Source organism: Clupea harengus, unplaced genomic scaffold, assembly GCF_900700415.2.
Source record: "Clupea harengus unplaced genomic scaffold, Ch_v2.0.2, whole genome shotgun sequence".
Classification (NCBI taxonomy): domain Eukaryota; kingdom Metazoa; phylum Chordata; class Actinopteri; order Clupeiformes; family Clupeidae; genus Clupea; species Clupea harengus.
In genome coordinates, this window is record NW_024879643.1 from 44,697 (window position 1) to 63,420 (window position 18,724).

The following is an 18,724-nucleotide window of genomic DNA, read 5'->3' on the forward strand; positions in this document are numbered from 1 at the left end:
AAAATATAGGAAGCGGGTTGGAGGGTTAAAGTTATTTCTCATTCTAGAATGAAATTTAAGGATACAGGCTATTTTAGGTAACACTATGCGTTTGAGCACAACTTGGTGTAATGATCACATCTGTCCAGAAGGTGGTGTAAGGCTATCGTTTCAGAAGTAACATGGTCTCCAGATTTAGATATAAAAATTATTTTCAGATGTAGATATGAGATGACATCCATATATTTAATATTTAATCACAATACACACATTTGATTTTCTGAGGTCATGCACGTCTATAGTTACCAGAGAACACCTCTTAACTACAAATACCTTCCACAATATGAAAAATGAAACCTGAGGCAGAATACTAGTTTATTGCATTGATGTAATCTATCCAAGTTGTTGTACTTTTAAATGAACCAAAAAAAAGTTACACACACCCTGATAGAAAGTGTCGTGTACATGTGTGAGCTTCTGCGCGCTTGCTTACTAGAATACCACGCTCGTACTCCGCATATTCATGCGACTGAGGCGGAATTGCTCATACAGGTTGTCATGGGTCTTCTCTCTCAGGTCCTGCATATGAGTGCGTACCAGCATAGTTCTCAAGTGAACCAGGTCACTGTGGTCAGGGTTCTCGACTTGCAAAAAAACAGAGGAAAATGATTTATCAAATGTTCATATAGAACCAATATAAGACATTGATGTGGCTGCTGAATAAACTAATAAAATATAATGCTGAAACACTGAGTACCCCAAGTACAGGCACATTCACTGGAGAAGGAAAACTAAAAAATGTGATAATTCAGCAAGTGCTACAAGTAAACTGTCAAAAATCTATGCATTCATAAGTAATTGCATATATATATTAATATTGCATAATATATTGTACCTATATAATAAATCATTAATACATAAATCCATCATAACTCTCTTGAAGAGTCTAAAGAGGTGTGAAGATAAACAGGATGGATACCTTCCACCACTCCCCACGGGTATGCCCGGACTCTCACAGTCCTCCCATCCACTCTCAGCTGCATATTACTCCCAACCACAGCAAAAGGGATGCTATTCTGTACACACAATAGCAAAACCTCCTAAGTTAGCACATACTCAAATATATGTTGACTCTGTGTGAAATCAAACGTAGTACTTCTGACCTTCATCTCATAGTCCTGCCTTGTCCACTCTATGTCATCATCAGAGTCACAGTCTGAAAACTGGAAGATCTTTATTTTATGGAACTCTATCTCCTTCCGTATCTGTAATAATGCATCATGTCATTTAACGCATACCTAACCAGATTGATACACAGTGAGGGCGTTTATTCAGTTAATCATTGTAGTCTAAGATTAATGTTGGAAGTTCCACTTTGTACCAATTGAATACATATATGGAATCAGCACACACTTTCCCCAAACATTTTCATTTACCCTTTCTTTCTTACGTAGCAACTCGGCCTTGGTGAGGCAGTCGGCTTTACCAATAACAGGAACGATGTTGACCTTCGCCTGCAGCTCCTTCATAAAAGCTACATCTAGGGGTTTGAGACTGGGAAAAACATTAGGAACTGTCTATCAAGCTTAACTATAACACAAACCCTCTCTAACATAGCAAAACCTGTGCTTGGAAATGCAGTTGGTGTTTCCTCTGTAATTACTTGACAACCTAATTCTGTTCTCAACACAAGACATAGACATTTTCCTACCCGTGACCATAGGGGGAGATGAAGTAGAGGCAACAGTGGACCCGGCTGTCTTTGATCTGGGTGCGATGCATGCCCATCTCATCCATATGATAGTGTTCCATCTGCTGATGGAGGTAGTCCACTATAGGATAATAGCTACAAAGGAAGGACAGGCTTATGCTTCAAGGACTTAACTCATGTCAAAATAAACCTGATTTAGAGAGATGTATTTTCAAGCTTGTTGTAAGGCAATTTGTTCTTCTGACACCAGGCATGTTCATGACAGAAGTTTGCAAGAACTGCCTATTCTTTGCTTCCAGCAGCTTTAACACCTGTCTGTGCAGTCCAAAGCATCCCCAAAGCCTGGTGTATCCACAATGGTGAGCTTCAGCCTGACTCCCTTCTCCTCAATGTCTACTGTCTTCCTAGTTATACCAACTGTTCTCTTCATCATCTCTGTACAAAGGGATAGACTACAGATGTTCAAGTGCTTTCATGCAGAGATATCATATGTATCCAAGCAAGCCTACCTGACCACCTACTAAGTGTTACAGTGGGGAAAATAAGTATTTGACCCCCTGCCAATCTCGCAAGTTTGCCCACTTGCAAAGAAATGTGTGATCTATAATTGTAATGGTAGGTCTATTTTAACAGTGAGCGACAGAATATCTACAAAAACATCCGGAAAACTGCATTTTATAACAGTTATGAATTGATTTGCATTTGATGGTGGCAAATAAGTATTTGAACCCCTAGCAAACAGCAAGAATTCTGGCTCCCACAGACCAATTATGTGCCCATGAGGCACACAGATTTGTCCTCATTAGGCCTAACAAGGTACACCTGATCTCAAGAGGTGATGTGTATAAAAGAAACCTTTCCAAAGAATCATACTTCACACCTTCAACCTCACCACCATGGGCAAGACCAAAGAGTTGTCCAAAGACGTCAGAGACAAAATTGTAGACCTGCACAACGCTGGAATGGGCTACAAAACCATCGGCAAGCAGCTTGGTAAGAAGCAGTCAACTGTAGCTGCGAATATTTGCAAATGGAATCAACATCAAACAACGGTCAATCGCCCTCGGTCTGGGGCTCCACGCAAGATCTCGCCTCATGCAGTATGTGGGATCATCCGAAAGGTGCGGGATAACCCCAGAACTACACGGGGGGAGCTTGTGAATTATCTCAAGGCAGCTGGGACCACAGTCACCAAGCAACCATTGGCAACAAACTACGCCGTAAAGATTTGAAGTCCAGCAGCGCTCGCAAGGTCCCCCTGCTCAAGAAGTCACATGTACAGGGCCGTCTGAAGTTTGCCAATGAACACTTCAATGATTCTAAGGAGGATTGGGAGAACGTGATGTGGTCAGATGAGACCAAAATCGAGCTCTTTGGCATCAACTCGACTTGCCGCGTTTGGAGGGGGAAGAATGCTGACTATGACCCCAAGAACATCATCCCCACCGTCAAGCATGGAGGTGTAAACATCATGCTTTGGGGCTGTTTCTCTGCCAAGGGTAAAGGACGACTCCACCGCCTCGAGGGGACCAGGGATGGGGCCATGTACCGTGCAATCTTGGGCGAGAACCTCCTTCCCTCAGCCAGGACATTGAAAATGCGTCGAGGATGGGTCTTCCAGCACGACAATGACCCAAAGCATACGGCCAAGGCAACAAAGGAGTGTCTCAAGAAGAAGCACATTAAGGTCATGGAGTGGCCTAGCCAGTCTCCGGACCTTAATCCCATAGAAAATCTGTGAAGGGAGCTGAAGCTTTGAGTTGCCAAGCGACAGCCACACAACCTGAAGGATTTGGAGAGGATCTGCAAAGAGGAGTGCACCAAAATCCCTCCTGAGTTGTGTGTAAACCTGGTAACCAACTACAAGAGACGTCTGACGTCTGTGCTTGCCAACAATATTTTCTGCAATCAAATGCAAATAAATTCATAACTGTTATAAACTGCCGTTTTCTGGATGTTTTTGTTGATATTCTGTCTCCCACTGTTAAAATAGACCTACCATTACAATTATAGATCACACATTTCTTTGCAAGAGGGCAAACTTGCTAAATCAGCAGGGGGTCAAATACTATTTTCCCGACTGTACATATTACAAGGAAACATGCAGTCCAACTGATCTACCTGAGGTATTGGGCAAAATCCTGTCACTGTACAGCCCTGTGAGAAACAGGCTGTTGATCAGGGTGGACTTCCCTAGGCCAGATTCCCCTGAGGAACCAAACGAGAGCAAGAGAGTGAGTGCATGTCCACCATGTTACTCTTCACCACACAGTACACAGTGAAGGGGGAACACTGAATGGGGCCACTGCCTTGTTTCATCCATAACACATGTGCTTTTTTTCCTTACCTACTACCATCAGTGTGAAATCGAAGCCTTTTTTCACGTTCTTCCTGTGAATTTGGTGAGGCAGCGAGGCAAAGCCCACAAAGGACTTCCCTAGCTCCTGTGTTAAAGAGGAAAAGAGTTATGCCTCGTGTAGGTGGGATTCAAAACACTTCAAGATGCTACTGCACATGTTGTTGGAAAGCCAGGACTTGAGGACTTCAGCTTCTAACCTCCATGGATACATATGGATCGTGTACACCCCATGGGCTCCTGGGTCTGGCTGACTGTCTTATGTCTGACTCCAATGTGGCAGCCTCCAGGTCCATGTAACTAACCGCGTATTCAGGCTCTCTGAGAGAAGAAGCCTCTGACTCACAATCATCGTCATCTTCAGTGTTGAGGCAGTACTAGTAATAACATTACAGAAAATGAACGCTAGTCAGAACACATTCCAGTAATATCATAGTGTCTGAATGTTTTACACAATAACTTGCTTTCTGGAGGGTTTTTTTCTGCATTGTCTTAAAAATAGTCCTTTATTCATCATCATGTTTCTTACCTCACAGTCTGCACATTGGTTTAATTACCACCAGTGGTGGATATAACAACAGAGAAACATGAAAAGGAATACAAATTTGGTCAGTAGGCTATAAAAGCAAAAAAGGGGGCAAAGATGTATAATATTATGGAACACATAGGAAAATTATCTACAGTAGTTTTAGTGTATTTCCTCTACCTTGTAGATCAAGTTCATCAGTCTGAGTGCCTAAAGAAATTCAGTGATGAGAAAAAAATTGTTAGAGACAATTTTCTTTGCAATGACTATTGTAGCTGCAGAATTTTATTTCATGTTAATATTACATAAGTACATTTAGACTCCTTTCACAGGCATATAAATGGCCTGTTTTATAGAACAGATCCAGCTTTGATGCTATTTTTTTTTTTTTAAATATGTTTATTGGTTTTCATTTTTTTAGCACACAACCATACTTTAAACAAACACACAAACCAAAAACACAACACAAAGATACAACAACATCAGCTCAGCTACACACATACAATACAATAAAAATGACTGAATAAATAAAGAAAACAGATACACAGCAAAGTACTCTCTCTTACGACCTTTCAGAAAATCCCCGTAACATAATGTCAGAGACATTGGGGTCCAAATAATTCAGATACGGTTCCCAAACTTTATAAAATTGTTTTGATTTTAAATGTATCACACATGTCAGGTATTCTAGAGGTACTAAATCAAACAAAACACTATGCCAGCCCTTAACAGTTGGCTGTCTATCGCTTATCCACTGCAATAATATATTCTTCCTAGCTGCATATGTAAGAATACAGAAGAGTCTCTGTTTTTTTAACATTACATATCTAGCAGGGAGACCTAGAATAAGAGACATTGGATCCATCTGTAATTTTTGCCCAATATCTTTTCAGTTTCTGTCAAGACATTAGACCAGTATTTTTGCAGTTTATGGCATGACCAAAGGCAATGGGTTAGAGAACCAATATCGGTTTTACATTTAAGACACATTGGTGACAAAGTAGGATTGAAATGATGTCTGCGGTTAGGGGATATATGCATTATATGTAAAAGTTGTAACTGTATTGATTTGGCTCGATTACAGACTGAAATTGATTTAGCGTAGATCCAAATATCTTCCCACTCATTGTCATTAATTGTAACAGAAAGTTCACTCTCCCACTTTTCTCTAAGCTCTTGCAAAGCCACAGTTGACAGAGTACGCATAGCTCCGTAGAGTAGACATCCTCCCAGCTGTTCCAAACAGTAGGCTACTTTCTCAAGATAAGAAGCACCAGGATTATCAATTAGGGTTGTACTGTGCAATATATAATGTCTTATCTGTAAATAACGAAAGAAGCTCTGTCTGGGGATATTATATTTTTAAATCCACTTGGTTAAATGACATTAATGTATTATTTAGAAATTAGGTCTTTCAACACATAAATGCCACAATCACGCCACTGTCTGAAGCCAAGTAGTCCTGGTTGGAAATTGGGATTGTTCAAAATAGGAGTGAAAACTGATGTTAGTTTTGATCTCCCCTCAAGTCTACGCGTTAGTCGCCAAGCCTTCATTGTGTTGAGAGTAACAATATTGTCACAGCATGACCTAACAGTTTTAAAACTCTTAACAAACAGCAGGTCCTTCAGTGGGTATTTTGACAGGGAGGTTTCCACATCCAGCCAGACAGAGGCTGTCTCATTTAAGATCCAATCATAACTATATCGCAAATGAGCACAAAGCTGGTACTTTCGCAAATTTGGTAAATCTAATCCACCTTCAGAGCTTGGCAGTTGTAAGGTAGTCATCTTTAGCTTTGGTCTGCGTTTGCACCATATAAATGCACTAAGCCAACCATTTAGTTTTTTCAAGACTCAATTTGAAAATAAAACTGGGATCATTTGGATAGGGTAAAGCAATCTAGGCAATATGTTCATCTTAATCAGGGCTATACGACGTAGCCAGGAGACTGGCAAAGAGTTCTAACGCTCCAAATCTTGCCTCACCTTCTCAAACAATGGAACAAAGTTAGCCTTACACATTTGCTCAAATGTAGGGGTTATGAATATACCTAAATAGATAAAGCCCCCTGGGGACCACTTAAAGGGGGAAAAGGGCAGTGTTGTAGTTATTTAGCTTAGACTACCTAGCGGCATGGCCTCTGACTTTGTCAAATTAATTTTATATCCAGAAAATTTGCTAGCTTTGATGCTATTAACGTTAGACTATTTAACGTTAGACGTATGACTTTATGTCAGCAGCTGTTTGTATTCTCAAATGTAAACATTTCAATATTTTCTTCGATTCGACTAGCCTACTGTACCAGACACCCTCATTTTAAAAAAAAAACGGCTACCGTACTCACAACTGTCAATTTTTCCTCGAGTGTTAGTAGTCGACATTGTTGATATTCGGTCAACTGCAGTCAGCCTACAAGCTGGATCTATCTATCTATCTATCTAGCCTGTCACGCGAAGTCATCGCAGCATCTCACTTCTGTTCCAACGACAAACGCATGTGACGTCACAATCATACAAGATGATGAATGATGAATATATTTACATTCTCGATAACCAAGGAGAAGCTACACCTGTGCATTCTGCGCTTAACATTTATGTTGTCGCTAAATAGCCTACTGACGATGAAACATGTAAAGTTATTTCCAGTATTAAAACGTTTCTGAAGTTAACATCGCATCATGATACAACTACAATAAAGAAATAAACAAATCTGTCAATGTTTAAATACAAATGTTGTCAAATTATAACACTGTAAGGCAATTTCTGAAAATAAGACAGAATAGACTCCTGTTACTGAAAATCTAAATAAGCCTTCGTTATTACAAGAGGAACTATTGGCGGTAGCTAATTAGATCCACCACATCGCTTTTTTGCGGATGGACTGACAGCGTTCCTCGTGGTCGTGTAAGTTGCAACTATTGCAATATTCGTCTGTCATTCTTCCACCAGAATAGTACTGAGGATAGCACTACAAGCACTACAAACAGACAGGGGTTGTTACATTTGTATATAATGGAAAAGTTGATGTACTGTGTTTGGAGTCAGGGACACCTCCAGGTGCTCAGGTGGGCTATCTCCCGGGGCCTTTCTGTGTGGAGTTTGCATGTTCTCCCCGTGTTCACAAGGGGTTTCCTCCAATAAGAACCCCAACAGAAAAAAACATGCAAAAACAGAACATTCTCCTGCCCGTCCGTTACCGAGACGGACGGTTCACTTGGTCCCCGGGCGCTGAGAAGCTGCCCACTGCTCCTGGGGGGTCCTGGAGGAAGGACGGTCCGGGATGGGTGAAATGCAGAGCGTACATTTCACAGCGACCTCAGGCCTGCGTCTGCGTCTGCGTCTGCGTGTGCGTGTGTTTGTGTGTGTGTGTGTCCTGTGTCGCCTCCGTAAAATACACGTGCGTGTTGTAGTGTGCCGCTTGTGGCAATAAAGAACTGACTGGTCAGCCTTGTTTTATAGTCAAATGAGGTCGAGCAACTTCCTGTTACGATTTTTCAAAATAAAAGTCGCTTATTACCCCTATGTTTCTTAAACGGTGGGGGGTGGAATATGTTCAGGACATTCCAAACATTAAATAAAATGTGTGAAGTAGTTGTGATTTACGTCACTGAGTGCTCCACAATACTTGGTACATAGGCCTACACACAGGCGAAAATGCATTATCTTCAATGGCAGGGCCATGTGACACGTATCACACTTTGCTGATGAAACTGGATTGCGTCTCAATAAAAGGGGGGTGGAATATGGTGGTAGCGCAGATGTGAAAGATCATGTGAAAACAGCCAAACATAAAAGGTGGATAGAGGCAGGGGCTAGCAGCGTAGCCACCTATTTTAGCAATGTTGGCGCTGGAAGTGGTGAGCTCAAGCGGGCTGCTGAGGAGGGGACGTTAGCCAATACAATAATACTTCAGCAAATTCTCTCCTCTAACAAATATACGGAATGAATGTTTCCAATAGGGTGTGTGTGTGTTGTTGGAATAACACTGGGAACAATTTACGCTAAGGGTACAGGATACAATTATCATGAATTCACGCATGAAATCATTGATGTAGTATATGTATTATTATGCATTATGTCATTAATGATTTATGTATTACTGCATTCCTAATATCCCATGAATCATCAGGAATTGACGTGTTCATATGTCATTTGTGACCTCATAAATGAACAACACAACTAAAGCATTAGGTACGGCACATCATTATGAATTGTGATTTAATAAGTATGATCATGATTATTTATTTTTATGCAAAACAATGTGGTCATCACTGCGCAAATTCTGATTTGAACACAACTTGTGCCTAATAATGCCTAATGCTTTAGTTGATGTGTTGTTCATGCATGAGGTCATGAATGAGAGGCTATGAACTCATGTCAATTCCTGATGATTCATAAGATATACCTGTAAAGGAATGATATAATTCATAATTCATGTACCCTTACTGTAAGGTGTCACCATAACTTTAGTTCAAGCCTGTGGCAGCAGTTCAAAATAGTTTGTTTATTGCCATGCAATGAAAAATACCTTTTCACAAACTTTTTCACAAGTTCAGTGGGTGCATTTTCCAAAAGAATGCTTTAATTCTGAAAAATAAAGTTGGTCCCACACTAAACTCACTCAATGTGTTTTTCTTAGATATGTAGGCTACATAGAAAATGAATAATAACTGAGATACCCCATTATGTTGTGAACAGTAGGCCTACGTGTGCTGTTGGCAAAATCTATGTCTACGTCTGACCTGGGCTGGCACATGTTCAGGATAAAAAGTGTGTGCGTGCACGAGCATTACGGTCACGCGCAAAGTGTCCCGGTTTTAGGTCCGGGAAATCTGGTCACCCTAACCTGAGAGAATAATTTACCAGTAAGGCTTGCTGTCTCCCTTCCCTTATCACCTATAGGGTGTGGTCACCCCCTCCCCTCCTGTATTCTACCTGACTGAATGGTATAAATACCAACATATTCTACAATCAGGTAGGCCATTCTCTGAGCACCAGCTGAGAGGAGGTCTCCACGCTGAAATAAACTACAGAATCCTGACTGCGTCATCCGGTCCCTTCAACTTTGATGTGATCTATCACAAGGCAAAAGTGATAAGACCACACCCTATAGGTCAGGGGTTTTCTACTGGTTTTGTCCCAGGGACCACCATTCTGACCAGAAAGTAATCCGCGGCCCACTGATGTGCCAGTGATTCATAAAAAAACATTTTTCAGTCCTCTACCCTTCTTTTTCATGTTTGTAACCGCCGCCGCCACGCCCCCTCCCCCCCGCACACATATTCTGCCTATAATACTTGTCAGTGTAATGTCTTCGCTGAATATGTGTCTGCATCAGTATTTTGGGCAATGCGACTTGGCTATTCAGACATAAATATGTCGACGGGCCCAGGTATTTTATAAAAATAAAAAAAGTAAATGGTGAACTGACCAACACAGGCTCATGTCGCGGACCCCCTGCAATGCCGTCGCGGACCACCAGGGGGCCACGGACCCCTGGTTGAAAACCCCTGCTATAGGTAATGGCAGGAAACTGTGGGGGAGTGAGTCCTCAGAGGGGGAGAACAGAGGACAAAGGGTGAAGGAGGGGGGGGGGTGTTGAGACAAAGAAAGAGTACATATCCAGGGGTATGGGTTACAGAGTCAGATGATACAAAATTATGCAAGTACAACAGGCGAATAGCAATATTTGGTTCCATCAGTCCCCATTGCTCACACAAGAATTACTATGTAAGCAACCACTTTGAACATGAAAACATCAATATTCAGGTCCATCACCAGCATGGCAGAGCGAATTGCAGAATCTATGAGGAAGGTTCATCACTGACTTTATTGACTCTTTGCGTAATTTTTATGTATTTGCCAATAAAAGCCTTTGAAACTTTTATTTAGCTGAAACCGTGAAACACAAAATATGGAAACCTTTGGCCATGATTTGTACACAAATACATCAGGCAGACGCAGAGTGACTTTAAATGATTCCACATGACCACGCACACACATATAAATTACAATTTCCTCTTCAGTAAGGCACATGATGAATAAGACTTGGTAGGGATATCTAGGATATATCAGTGTAGGCCCTACCCTTTTATGATAAAAAAGGCAAAGCAATGTTTTCTCAGCACGATCCACAGTGAAAATCCCATTACCCTCTTAAGAAGAGTTATTCTAGCCGAGTTTATAGCATTAAATGCCCATTAAGTGCTGCTATGTTGGACGGATTACTTGACATTAAATCAACACTTCCCAGACATCTTTGCAAAGCTGGATGAAAGCACACTGATTATCCAGCACCATCCAGTGCTGCTGCTGATTATGGATGATTAAGATGAACATTAAAGGAAATTCCCATCTTTTGACTTAGTGATCTTGGCCTTCCCTTAATAAAAACCTTTTTATTTTATTCTATTATAGCCGGAGAAGCATACTGTTTCATTCTGGGATTTATGATTCTTCTTGATTATGGGATCCTCAGTAATATACCTCTATTGTATCTCCACTAAGCAGCCTGTGTGAAAGAAAGGTGGAAAAGTGTTGTGCTTGTTTGCTAATTAGTTATTTCAAAATAATTAAAAAAATGTTTTTTTAGTGAACTGAACATTTGTGTAGTTGGTGTTTCCCAGTGGGTGGGGCTACAGCTAGCCTGAGGCTGTTTTAGACGCCGTGGCCTAAGTAGACCTAAGTTAGAGGGATGTAGCGGAACAGGTAGCTCATTACACCACACAAATGGGCTCGTTTTTACCGTAAGGACTGATTTAATTCAGATGTGGAAGTGTCATGGAATTTAGGCTCTGAATTGAGGAAGCAAAAATACTGACACTGTGAGTGACACAAATGTTTAGCAAAATGAATTCAAATTGATTAGCCTACAATGAAACCACTCATGAGTGCAGGGAAAGTAACATAGGTTACTGTTTGTAGAACCATGCTCTTTGCTACCATGTTACAAGTGTCCAGAACCATAAGCAATAGCCTACTTGAAACCCTTCATAGTCAGCACTTCAGGACATCAGTTTCTTAAATAAACTCTCACGGCTAAAATGCACAGCTAGGTATGCGTGTACACATACAATCATGACTCATGACACAGGTCTAGTAGACCTATGGGTATGGGTTGATAACTGTAAGGGAGTGGGGGTTGGGTAAGATAGATAGCAAGAGAGAGAGAGAGAGAGAGACTGCAAGCAGGCAGGCAGGCACAAGGGAGGGCTGAGCAGGAAGGGTAGCGCGGTGACGTCGGGGGTTGTGGGTAGGGAAGTAAGCAGCGAAAACCCGCAGCCCTTTTTCGGGGCAGCCGCCGACTCCAGTTTTTGTGTTGACAGCGTTGCAAGCAGGCAGGCAGGCACAAGGGAGGGCTGAGCAGGAAGTGATGAGGTCACAGAGAGAGAGAGAGAGAGAGAGAAGGAGGGAGGGAGGGAGGGTGAAGGGGGAGTGAGCATAGACATATAAGGGTAGCGCGGTGACGTCGGGGGCGTGGGTAGGGAAGTAAGCAGCGAATACCCGCAGCCCTTCTTCTGGGCAGCCGCCGACTCCAGTTTTTGTGTTGACAGCGTTGCGTTCGCTGACTTCAGATGAACTAAACCGCACGGTCGATCTGTTCAGAGGCTGCCAGTGCCATGGTGGGAGACTTGTTTTTCTGGGGATCCTGCTTCCTGAGGTTGTGGAGCAGGGACAAGAAGGTAAGAGGACTGGGGGGCTCGAGGCTCCGCAAGGGGCAGGCTTAGCGATGGTCAGGATTGGTTGGATGGCGTCTCGCATGGCCTCTTTTTCCTCCGAGGAGGTGTGAGGTGGTCTGATGTCTTTCGTATTTAAGTATTCATGTTTCTCTGAGAAGGTTTTAAGATTACTTTTTAAATGATTCTGTATTTACTCCAGTCTGTTTTAGTCTCTAGCTTAGGGTGACCAGACGTCCCGGTTTGACCGGGACAGTCCCAATTTTGAGTTGCGTGTCCCGAGTCCCGACAAAAACCTGTCGGGACGCTAAAATGTCCCGGTTTACACCAACCACTATGCAATTGTCCCGGTTGTCAGCGATTACATAGCCGATGTGGTCTTATTATTAGGGTTGGGTACCAAGAACCGGTACCAATATGGAACCGGTTCCAATACAACCGGTACCTACCCGGCCGAAATGCAACGCAGATTCCGTGTAAAACTGCCCCAGCTCCCAATGTAAACTTTGTCCTGTGTCGCTCACGCTCATTGGTGTTTTCATAGCAACATTCTTATGACGGTGAAGAGCAGGCAGCATTTCACAGAGCAAGCACAAACAGAACTAGCCATCAACCTTTTAACAGAGAAAATACCGAAAGGTAAACGGTCAAAAGTGTGGCTGTATTTCGCACAAAAAGATTCAAACATCGCGACGTGCAGCAAATGCAACAAAACAATTGCGTGAAAAGAGGGGAGAGAAGGCAAGCACGGTCGCTCAGTGGTTAGCACTCTCGCCTCACAGCAAGAAGGCCCTGGGTTCGAATCCCGGTCGTTCCAGGTCCTTTCTGTGTGGAGTTTGCATGTTCTCCCCGTGCCTGCGTGGGTTTACTCCGGGTACTCCGGTTTCCCCCACCATCATAAAGACATGCATAGCATCGTATGAATGTGGTGGACGGAGGGGCCGTTGGCGCTGATTGGCAGCCACGCTTCTGTCAGTCTACCCCAGGGCAGCTGTGGCTACTGAGGTAGCTTACCACCACCGGTACGACTGTGTATGAATGACAACTGGACTCTGGACTCTGTAAAGCGACTTCGGGTATATAGAGAAGCGCTATATAAGATTGAATTCATTGATTGATTGAAGAGTCAAAGGCAGATTAGCAACCGAAGACTGAAAAATAAACGGAGATGACAGCTAACCTACGGTAGTCTCTTAAAGGGACAGTACACATTTTCTCGTACTCAGTGTGTTCAAGTAACAAGATTAACTATAAACAAGATAGAAAAGATAGGTAAACAACTCATAAAATGGTGAAATTTCATGAAATAAATGCAAACAAAATAATACATTTTTGACTCCAAAGGCAAATATGCTCTTATTTTTGCAAAAGAAGTTTGAAGCTGTTTTTTGTATTTATTTATATGTATTTAAGTATACTATAAACTGTTGTTTACAGTTAATATAATGTTCATAGTTTGAAGTTAAAAAGTTTGAAGCTGTAGTTTGAAGCCAAGTGTTTTGTATGTTTTTTTATTCATATTATACTTTAAACAGTTAATATATTGTTCAATTTGAAGAAAAAAAATTGCCTTGAGAATAAAAAAAGCCTTTCTTTAATGTGGTCAATCGTCGCTTTGTGCTTAAAAAAAAAAAAGTATCAGTTCAGGCACCGGTATCGTTTTAAAAGTATCGGTTTAGCACCGGTATTGGAAAAAACCCAAACGATACCCATCCCTACTTATTATAGCCCGATCATTAACTAAACCCATGTAGAAGGACTAATAAAGTGTCCAGCAGTTGATTTGAACAATGTGTGTGTGTGTCAGTCAATCGTAGTGGTCTGTGTCTGCATAATCTGTGCAGCCAGCGCTACAATGTATATTTGTAAACATTGTTGCAAAAGCCTATTCTATCTGTCTCGTTTTAATGGTCAGGCTATATCCATAGCTAGTCCAGGGCGATGATTATGCAGCGTTCTGCACACACTGCAAAACCTCATTTTCTGTAAGCCATGGTGGTAGCGCAGATGTGAAAGATCATGTGAAAACAGCCAAACATAACCCCAGGTGGGTAGAGGCAGGGGCTAGCAGCATAGCCACCTATTTTAGCAATGTTAGCGCTGGAAGTGGTGAGCTCAAGCGGGCTGCTGAGGAGGGGACGTTAGCCAATAAAATGATACTTCAGCAAATTCACTTCTCTAACAAATATACGGAATGAATGTTTCCAATAGGGTGTGTGTGTTGTTGGAATAACACTGGTAACACTTTACGCTAAGGGTACAGGATACAATTATCATGAATTCACGCATGAATTCATTGATGTAGTATATGTAATATTATGCATTATGTCATTAATGATTTATGTATTACTGCATTCCCATGAATCATCAGGAATTGACGTGTTCATTTGTCATTCGTGACCTCATAAATGAACAACACAACTAAAGCATTAGGTACGGCACATCATTATGAATTGTGATTTAATAAGTATGATCATGATTATTTCTTTTTATGCAAAACAATGTGGTCATCACTGCGCAAATTCTGATTTGAACACAACTTGTGCCTAATAATGTACCCACCTAATGCTTTAGTTGAGTTGTTCATGCATGAGGTCATGAATGAGAGGCTATGAACTCATGTCAATTCCTGATGATTCATAAGATATAAAGGAATGAAGTAAAGCACAATAATAATTCATAATTCATGTACCCTTACTGTAAAGTGTCACCATAACTTTAGTTCAAGCCTGTGGCAGCAGTTCAAAATAGTTTGTTTATTGCCATGCAATGAAAAATACCTTTTCACAAAGTTCAGTGTGTACATTTTCCAAAAGAATGCTTTAATTCTGAAAAAATAAAGTTGGTCCCACACAAAACTCACTCAATGTCTCACCTCTTGCTGTGAGGCGGCAGTGCAAGCACCTGCGCCACCGTGCCACCAAGTGTCATCAAGTGCCATCAAGTGTCATCACAGTCTGGTTTGGAGCAGCCACCAAACAGGACAATAACAGACTGCAGTGGACAGTAAGGACTGTGGAAAAGATCATTAGTGTCCCCTATCCACCCTACAGGACTTTTACACCTAAAAAAAACAGGAACAGGCTAAATAAATCACCACAGACGCCTCACACCCTGAACACAACCCCTTCCAACTTCTTCCCTTCTGGCAGCCCCTCTGTATGCCACAGCCATCAAACATAAGAACAGTGATATCTGAGACGTACCTATTCTTATTCTAGTTTTCTTATCTAATATATTAATATATATCTACTGAGACGGACCTATTCTCCTTATTCTAGTTTTATTATCTATTACATTAATATACTAAATTGTGTGGCATACAAACTATACAGTGTGTGCTACTATATCAAGTGCATCCTATTTTCTACTGTTCACACTTACACTTCATGTACAGTATATAATCTGTATTGCTTGTTTCTTTCTATATTATCTGTATGTAATATGCACCTAATCTGTATATCGTATAGTTAAGTGTCTGTATATTGTTTTAAGGGCCATTAATGACCAGAGCGCAATTTTTTGAAGGCATCAACATACCTGGCCAATGAAGCTAATTTGGATGACTGTTCCATATGACATGTTCTAACCTGTACTAATCTGACACTTATGCATTTGTAGGAGTTGGTATTACATTTATGTAAAGAGCCCTGACAATAGAAAAGCACAAATTAAACTAAAAATAAGAAAATTAAGAGGGCAATGAAATAAACTCTGTCTCTTCATTGGTTTGACAGATATATCGGTGAAACTGTAGGACAGGAGTTTGTTGCACAGCTATACAAACGCCATCTGTACGTCAATTGAACCAAAAGACGGTGACGGTGAAATCATGGTGAAGTTGGCGATTATAGTTCTGATCATCCAGCTGACCGAGTCGTGGGGCTCTCCTGCCTGTGGTCGAGCCGAATACCTTAAAGGGCAGTTCTGCTGCCCTATGTGTGCTCCTGGTGAGTAGCAGTAGTAACTGTGTCATAGTACATGACATGCTCCTTCGTTAGAGCTTTCTTCATGTTGCATCAATGAGATAAACCCATGTCTGATTTACGTATTAACTATTTATTTACTCATTAAAGGTTATTATGCACAGAGACACTGCACTGTGTTCAACATAACGACATGTGGTCCATGCTTGTCATCTACCTACACTGATGCACCCAATGGACTGGCGTCCTGTAAATCTTGCACAGATTGTGACTCGAGTGAGTCAATTATTTCAGCAGTTTTGGTTTACCTTCCTTATTAGTTTATTTTTTGTGCATTCTATGTATATTATTTACATAAATTCTTTGCACTGTTGATTGCAATTGAAATGTTTTTCAACCAATCCTAATATGAGTGCAATCACCTTTATAAATAACTGTATTTCCTAATATATGTGAAGGTCTAAGAGTGAAGAGGGCATGCAGCTCCACTTCAGACACACTCTGTGAGCCTCTGGAAGGTCACTACTGTACCGACCCAATCAAAGATGGCTGCCAAGGAGCTGCAGAACACACAAAGTGCTCACCAGGGCAGTACATCAACGAGACAGGTTAGACAATCCTCTGTAATTACCTTATAGACACAGGGTTGGGACTATTGAATAACACCCCCTTCTGTCCACCTGGTAGAATACTTGAATTCAGTCTGTTTCAACCCTTGTCTTATTAGAGACGTGGGAGAATCTTCATGTGAAACCTTCTTCTCTCCCTTGATGCGCATCATTGTAAAGAATAAAAGCTTGTTCCTGATTGAATCCCATTCTCTGATGGAGTCTCCATTCATCTGTGATATTAAAAATGACCATCACCATAAACATGTGTCCATAGTGGATGATGTGTGTTTTCCTTTATTTCTCTCTGTCCATGCAGGTACAGCATCCACAGATACTGTGTGTGGTGACTGTGTAGGCGACACATTCTCAGATGGATCATTGACATCCTGCAGACCACACACACGGTACGTTCATTCACTTGGAATGTTCCAAGTTTAGCAAGGATTATACACTAAGTTATTTACTTGTGTATCTAAAATGTAACTATTTATGTGATCTCTGTAGGTGTGAGTTGATTGGACTTGTTGTCCTAAGAGAAGGATCATCCTCTTATGACACTGATTGTGGTCAAGGACAAAACAGTGTTGCCATTGTAGCTGGTATCATAGCTGGTGTTGCAGTCCTAGCTGCTACATGTGGGGCTGTGGTAGTTATATATAATAGAAGAAAATCTCAACAAGGTAGTTATGTTAATGTTTCTTATGATTTAATTGTTTCCATTATTAAGGCCTACTGTTATCATGATTGCCACTGTCGAGAAGAATTGATAAGGACACAAGCATATGATTAGTTTTTGTTTACACACATATACACAGAATTTTGTGTTAATTTTGTTTGTTATTTTGTGTTAATTGCTTCATACTGGTGTATTGTAATTATCAGTCCAGAATATTTACTTCATGACAACGCACATTAAATGCATACTAACAGTTCTGTTTCGCTTTTTTTGTATTTATTTGTTCAGCAGACACATGTTTGAAATACGACACACAACAGAAGTCAGGCCATACTGTAACAACAGAGGTACAGGTCTTCACTAAAGCTTATGTCAATTTCTGTCCTATCTGTGTCAGGTTTTTTTGCCTTTCTGATTACAATGTTTGTATTTCTATAGGAACAGAGGAAATTAAGTGGCAGCATCGTGTGATCAAAACGGTCTAAATGGCTTTTATGGCCATATATTAGTATTAATAATGTTGATGGTGAGTAGCCTACTTTTTTACCACTCATTTTCTGACTGAATTTGCTTTTATCCATATTTCTGCCAGAATCTCATGCTTTCTGTAAAACACTACTTTCCTACAAGAAAGAAATAAAGTTAGAATCAAGAAACACTATTGCAATTCTAATTGTATTCATGTAATTGTGTTAGTCTTTAGGAATTAGATCTAATCCAATAAAGGCATGAAATGTGAAATGGATATACAAACACCCTTTCATGTAATTCTCACAATAGTGTTTTCTTTAGGAACATGGCAACAGTAATCCCTTTCTTAACCCATATACTCCAACTGTTGTTTAATCTTGCCATTGCAGTCACCAACTTTATTTAATTGTATTTAATAGTCTGAGCTATCATGGGATGAATGTTTTGTAAAAGGCCTGCAAGATTACGGAATTAATTCAGTGTAAATTCTGGCTGTCTTACATGGAGTATAAATGAATAGTTGGTGGACAAGTTCAAAGAGTAATACATGATCTCATCCAGTTTGTTTCTTTCCAGGTGCTTATGGAACAGACTGAACCAGACAGGACTGCCAAATTACCCGTTCTCCTTCTGGACCAACTGACCACAGTGGCACCTCTCTATTACTGCTGTGCTACACCATCTCACTACTGCAGAGACTGCTGCCCTGAGATGCCAGAGTGGAGACCTGCATACCATGATAAGAACACCACTTGCTGGATGAGGATGTTATAAATCGATCATGTCTCAT

The 18,724-nt window shown here is 41.0% G+C and overlaps 1 protein-coding gene and 1 long non-coding RNA gene across 2 annotated transcripts; one reads left to right on the plus strand and one right to left on the minus strand.

The window, feature by feature from the left end:
• Window positions 1-335: 335 nt before the first annotated feature.
• LOC122129432 (septin-1-like) lies at window positions 336-7,033 on the minus strand. The gene is made up of 12 exons (XM_042704351.1): window positions 6,920-7,033; window positions 4,753-4,782; window positions 4,576-4,583; window positions 4,247-4,423; window positions 4,038-4,134; window positions 3,812-3,898; window positions 2,002-2,125; window positions 1,691-1,825; window positions 1,416-1,533; window positions 1,143-1,244; window positions 959-1,055; window positions 336-623 (listed from the first exon to the last, which is right to left on the minus strand). Exons 1-12 carry the CDS (start codon window positions 6,954-6,956, stop codon window positions 472-474), a joined length of 1,164 nt encoding a protein of 387 aa, XP_042560285.1. The 5' UTR covers window positions 6,957-7,033; the 3' UTR covers window positions 336-471.
• Window positions 7,034-17,121: 10,088 nt separating this feature from the next.
• Window positions 17,122-17,358, plus strand: LOC122129435. The gene is made up of 2 exons (XR_006151769.1): window positions 17,122-17,191; window positions 17,292-17,358. It is a non-coding gene; the product is annotated as an uncharacterized LOC122129435 (long non-coding RNA).
• The last annotated feature ends 1,366 nt before the right edge of the window (window positions 17,359-18,724 follow it).

Bases quoted from the DNA above. Each gene is read 5' to 3' on its own strand.
- LOC122129432 (XM_042704351.1), bottom strand. From the start codon at position 6,956: ATGTCGACTACTAACACTCGAGGAAAAATTGACAGTT. The intron at 4,783-6,919 runs GTGAGTACGGTA...GAATTTCTTTAG, and splicing joins TCGAGGAAAAATTGACAGTT to GCACTCAGACTGATGAACTT. The intron at 1,534-1,690 runs GTAGGAAAATGT...TGTTTTTCCCAG, and splicing joins ATCTCCCCCTATGGTCACGG to TCTCAAACCCCTAGATGTAG.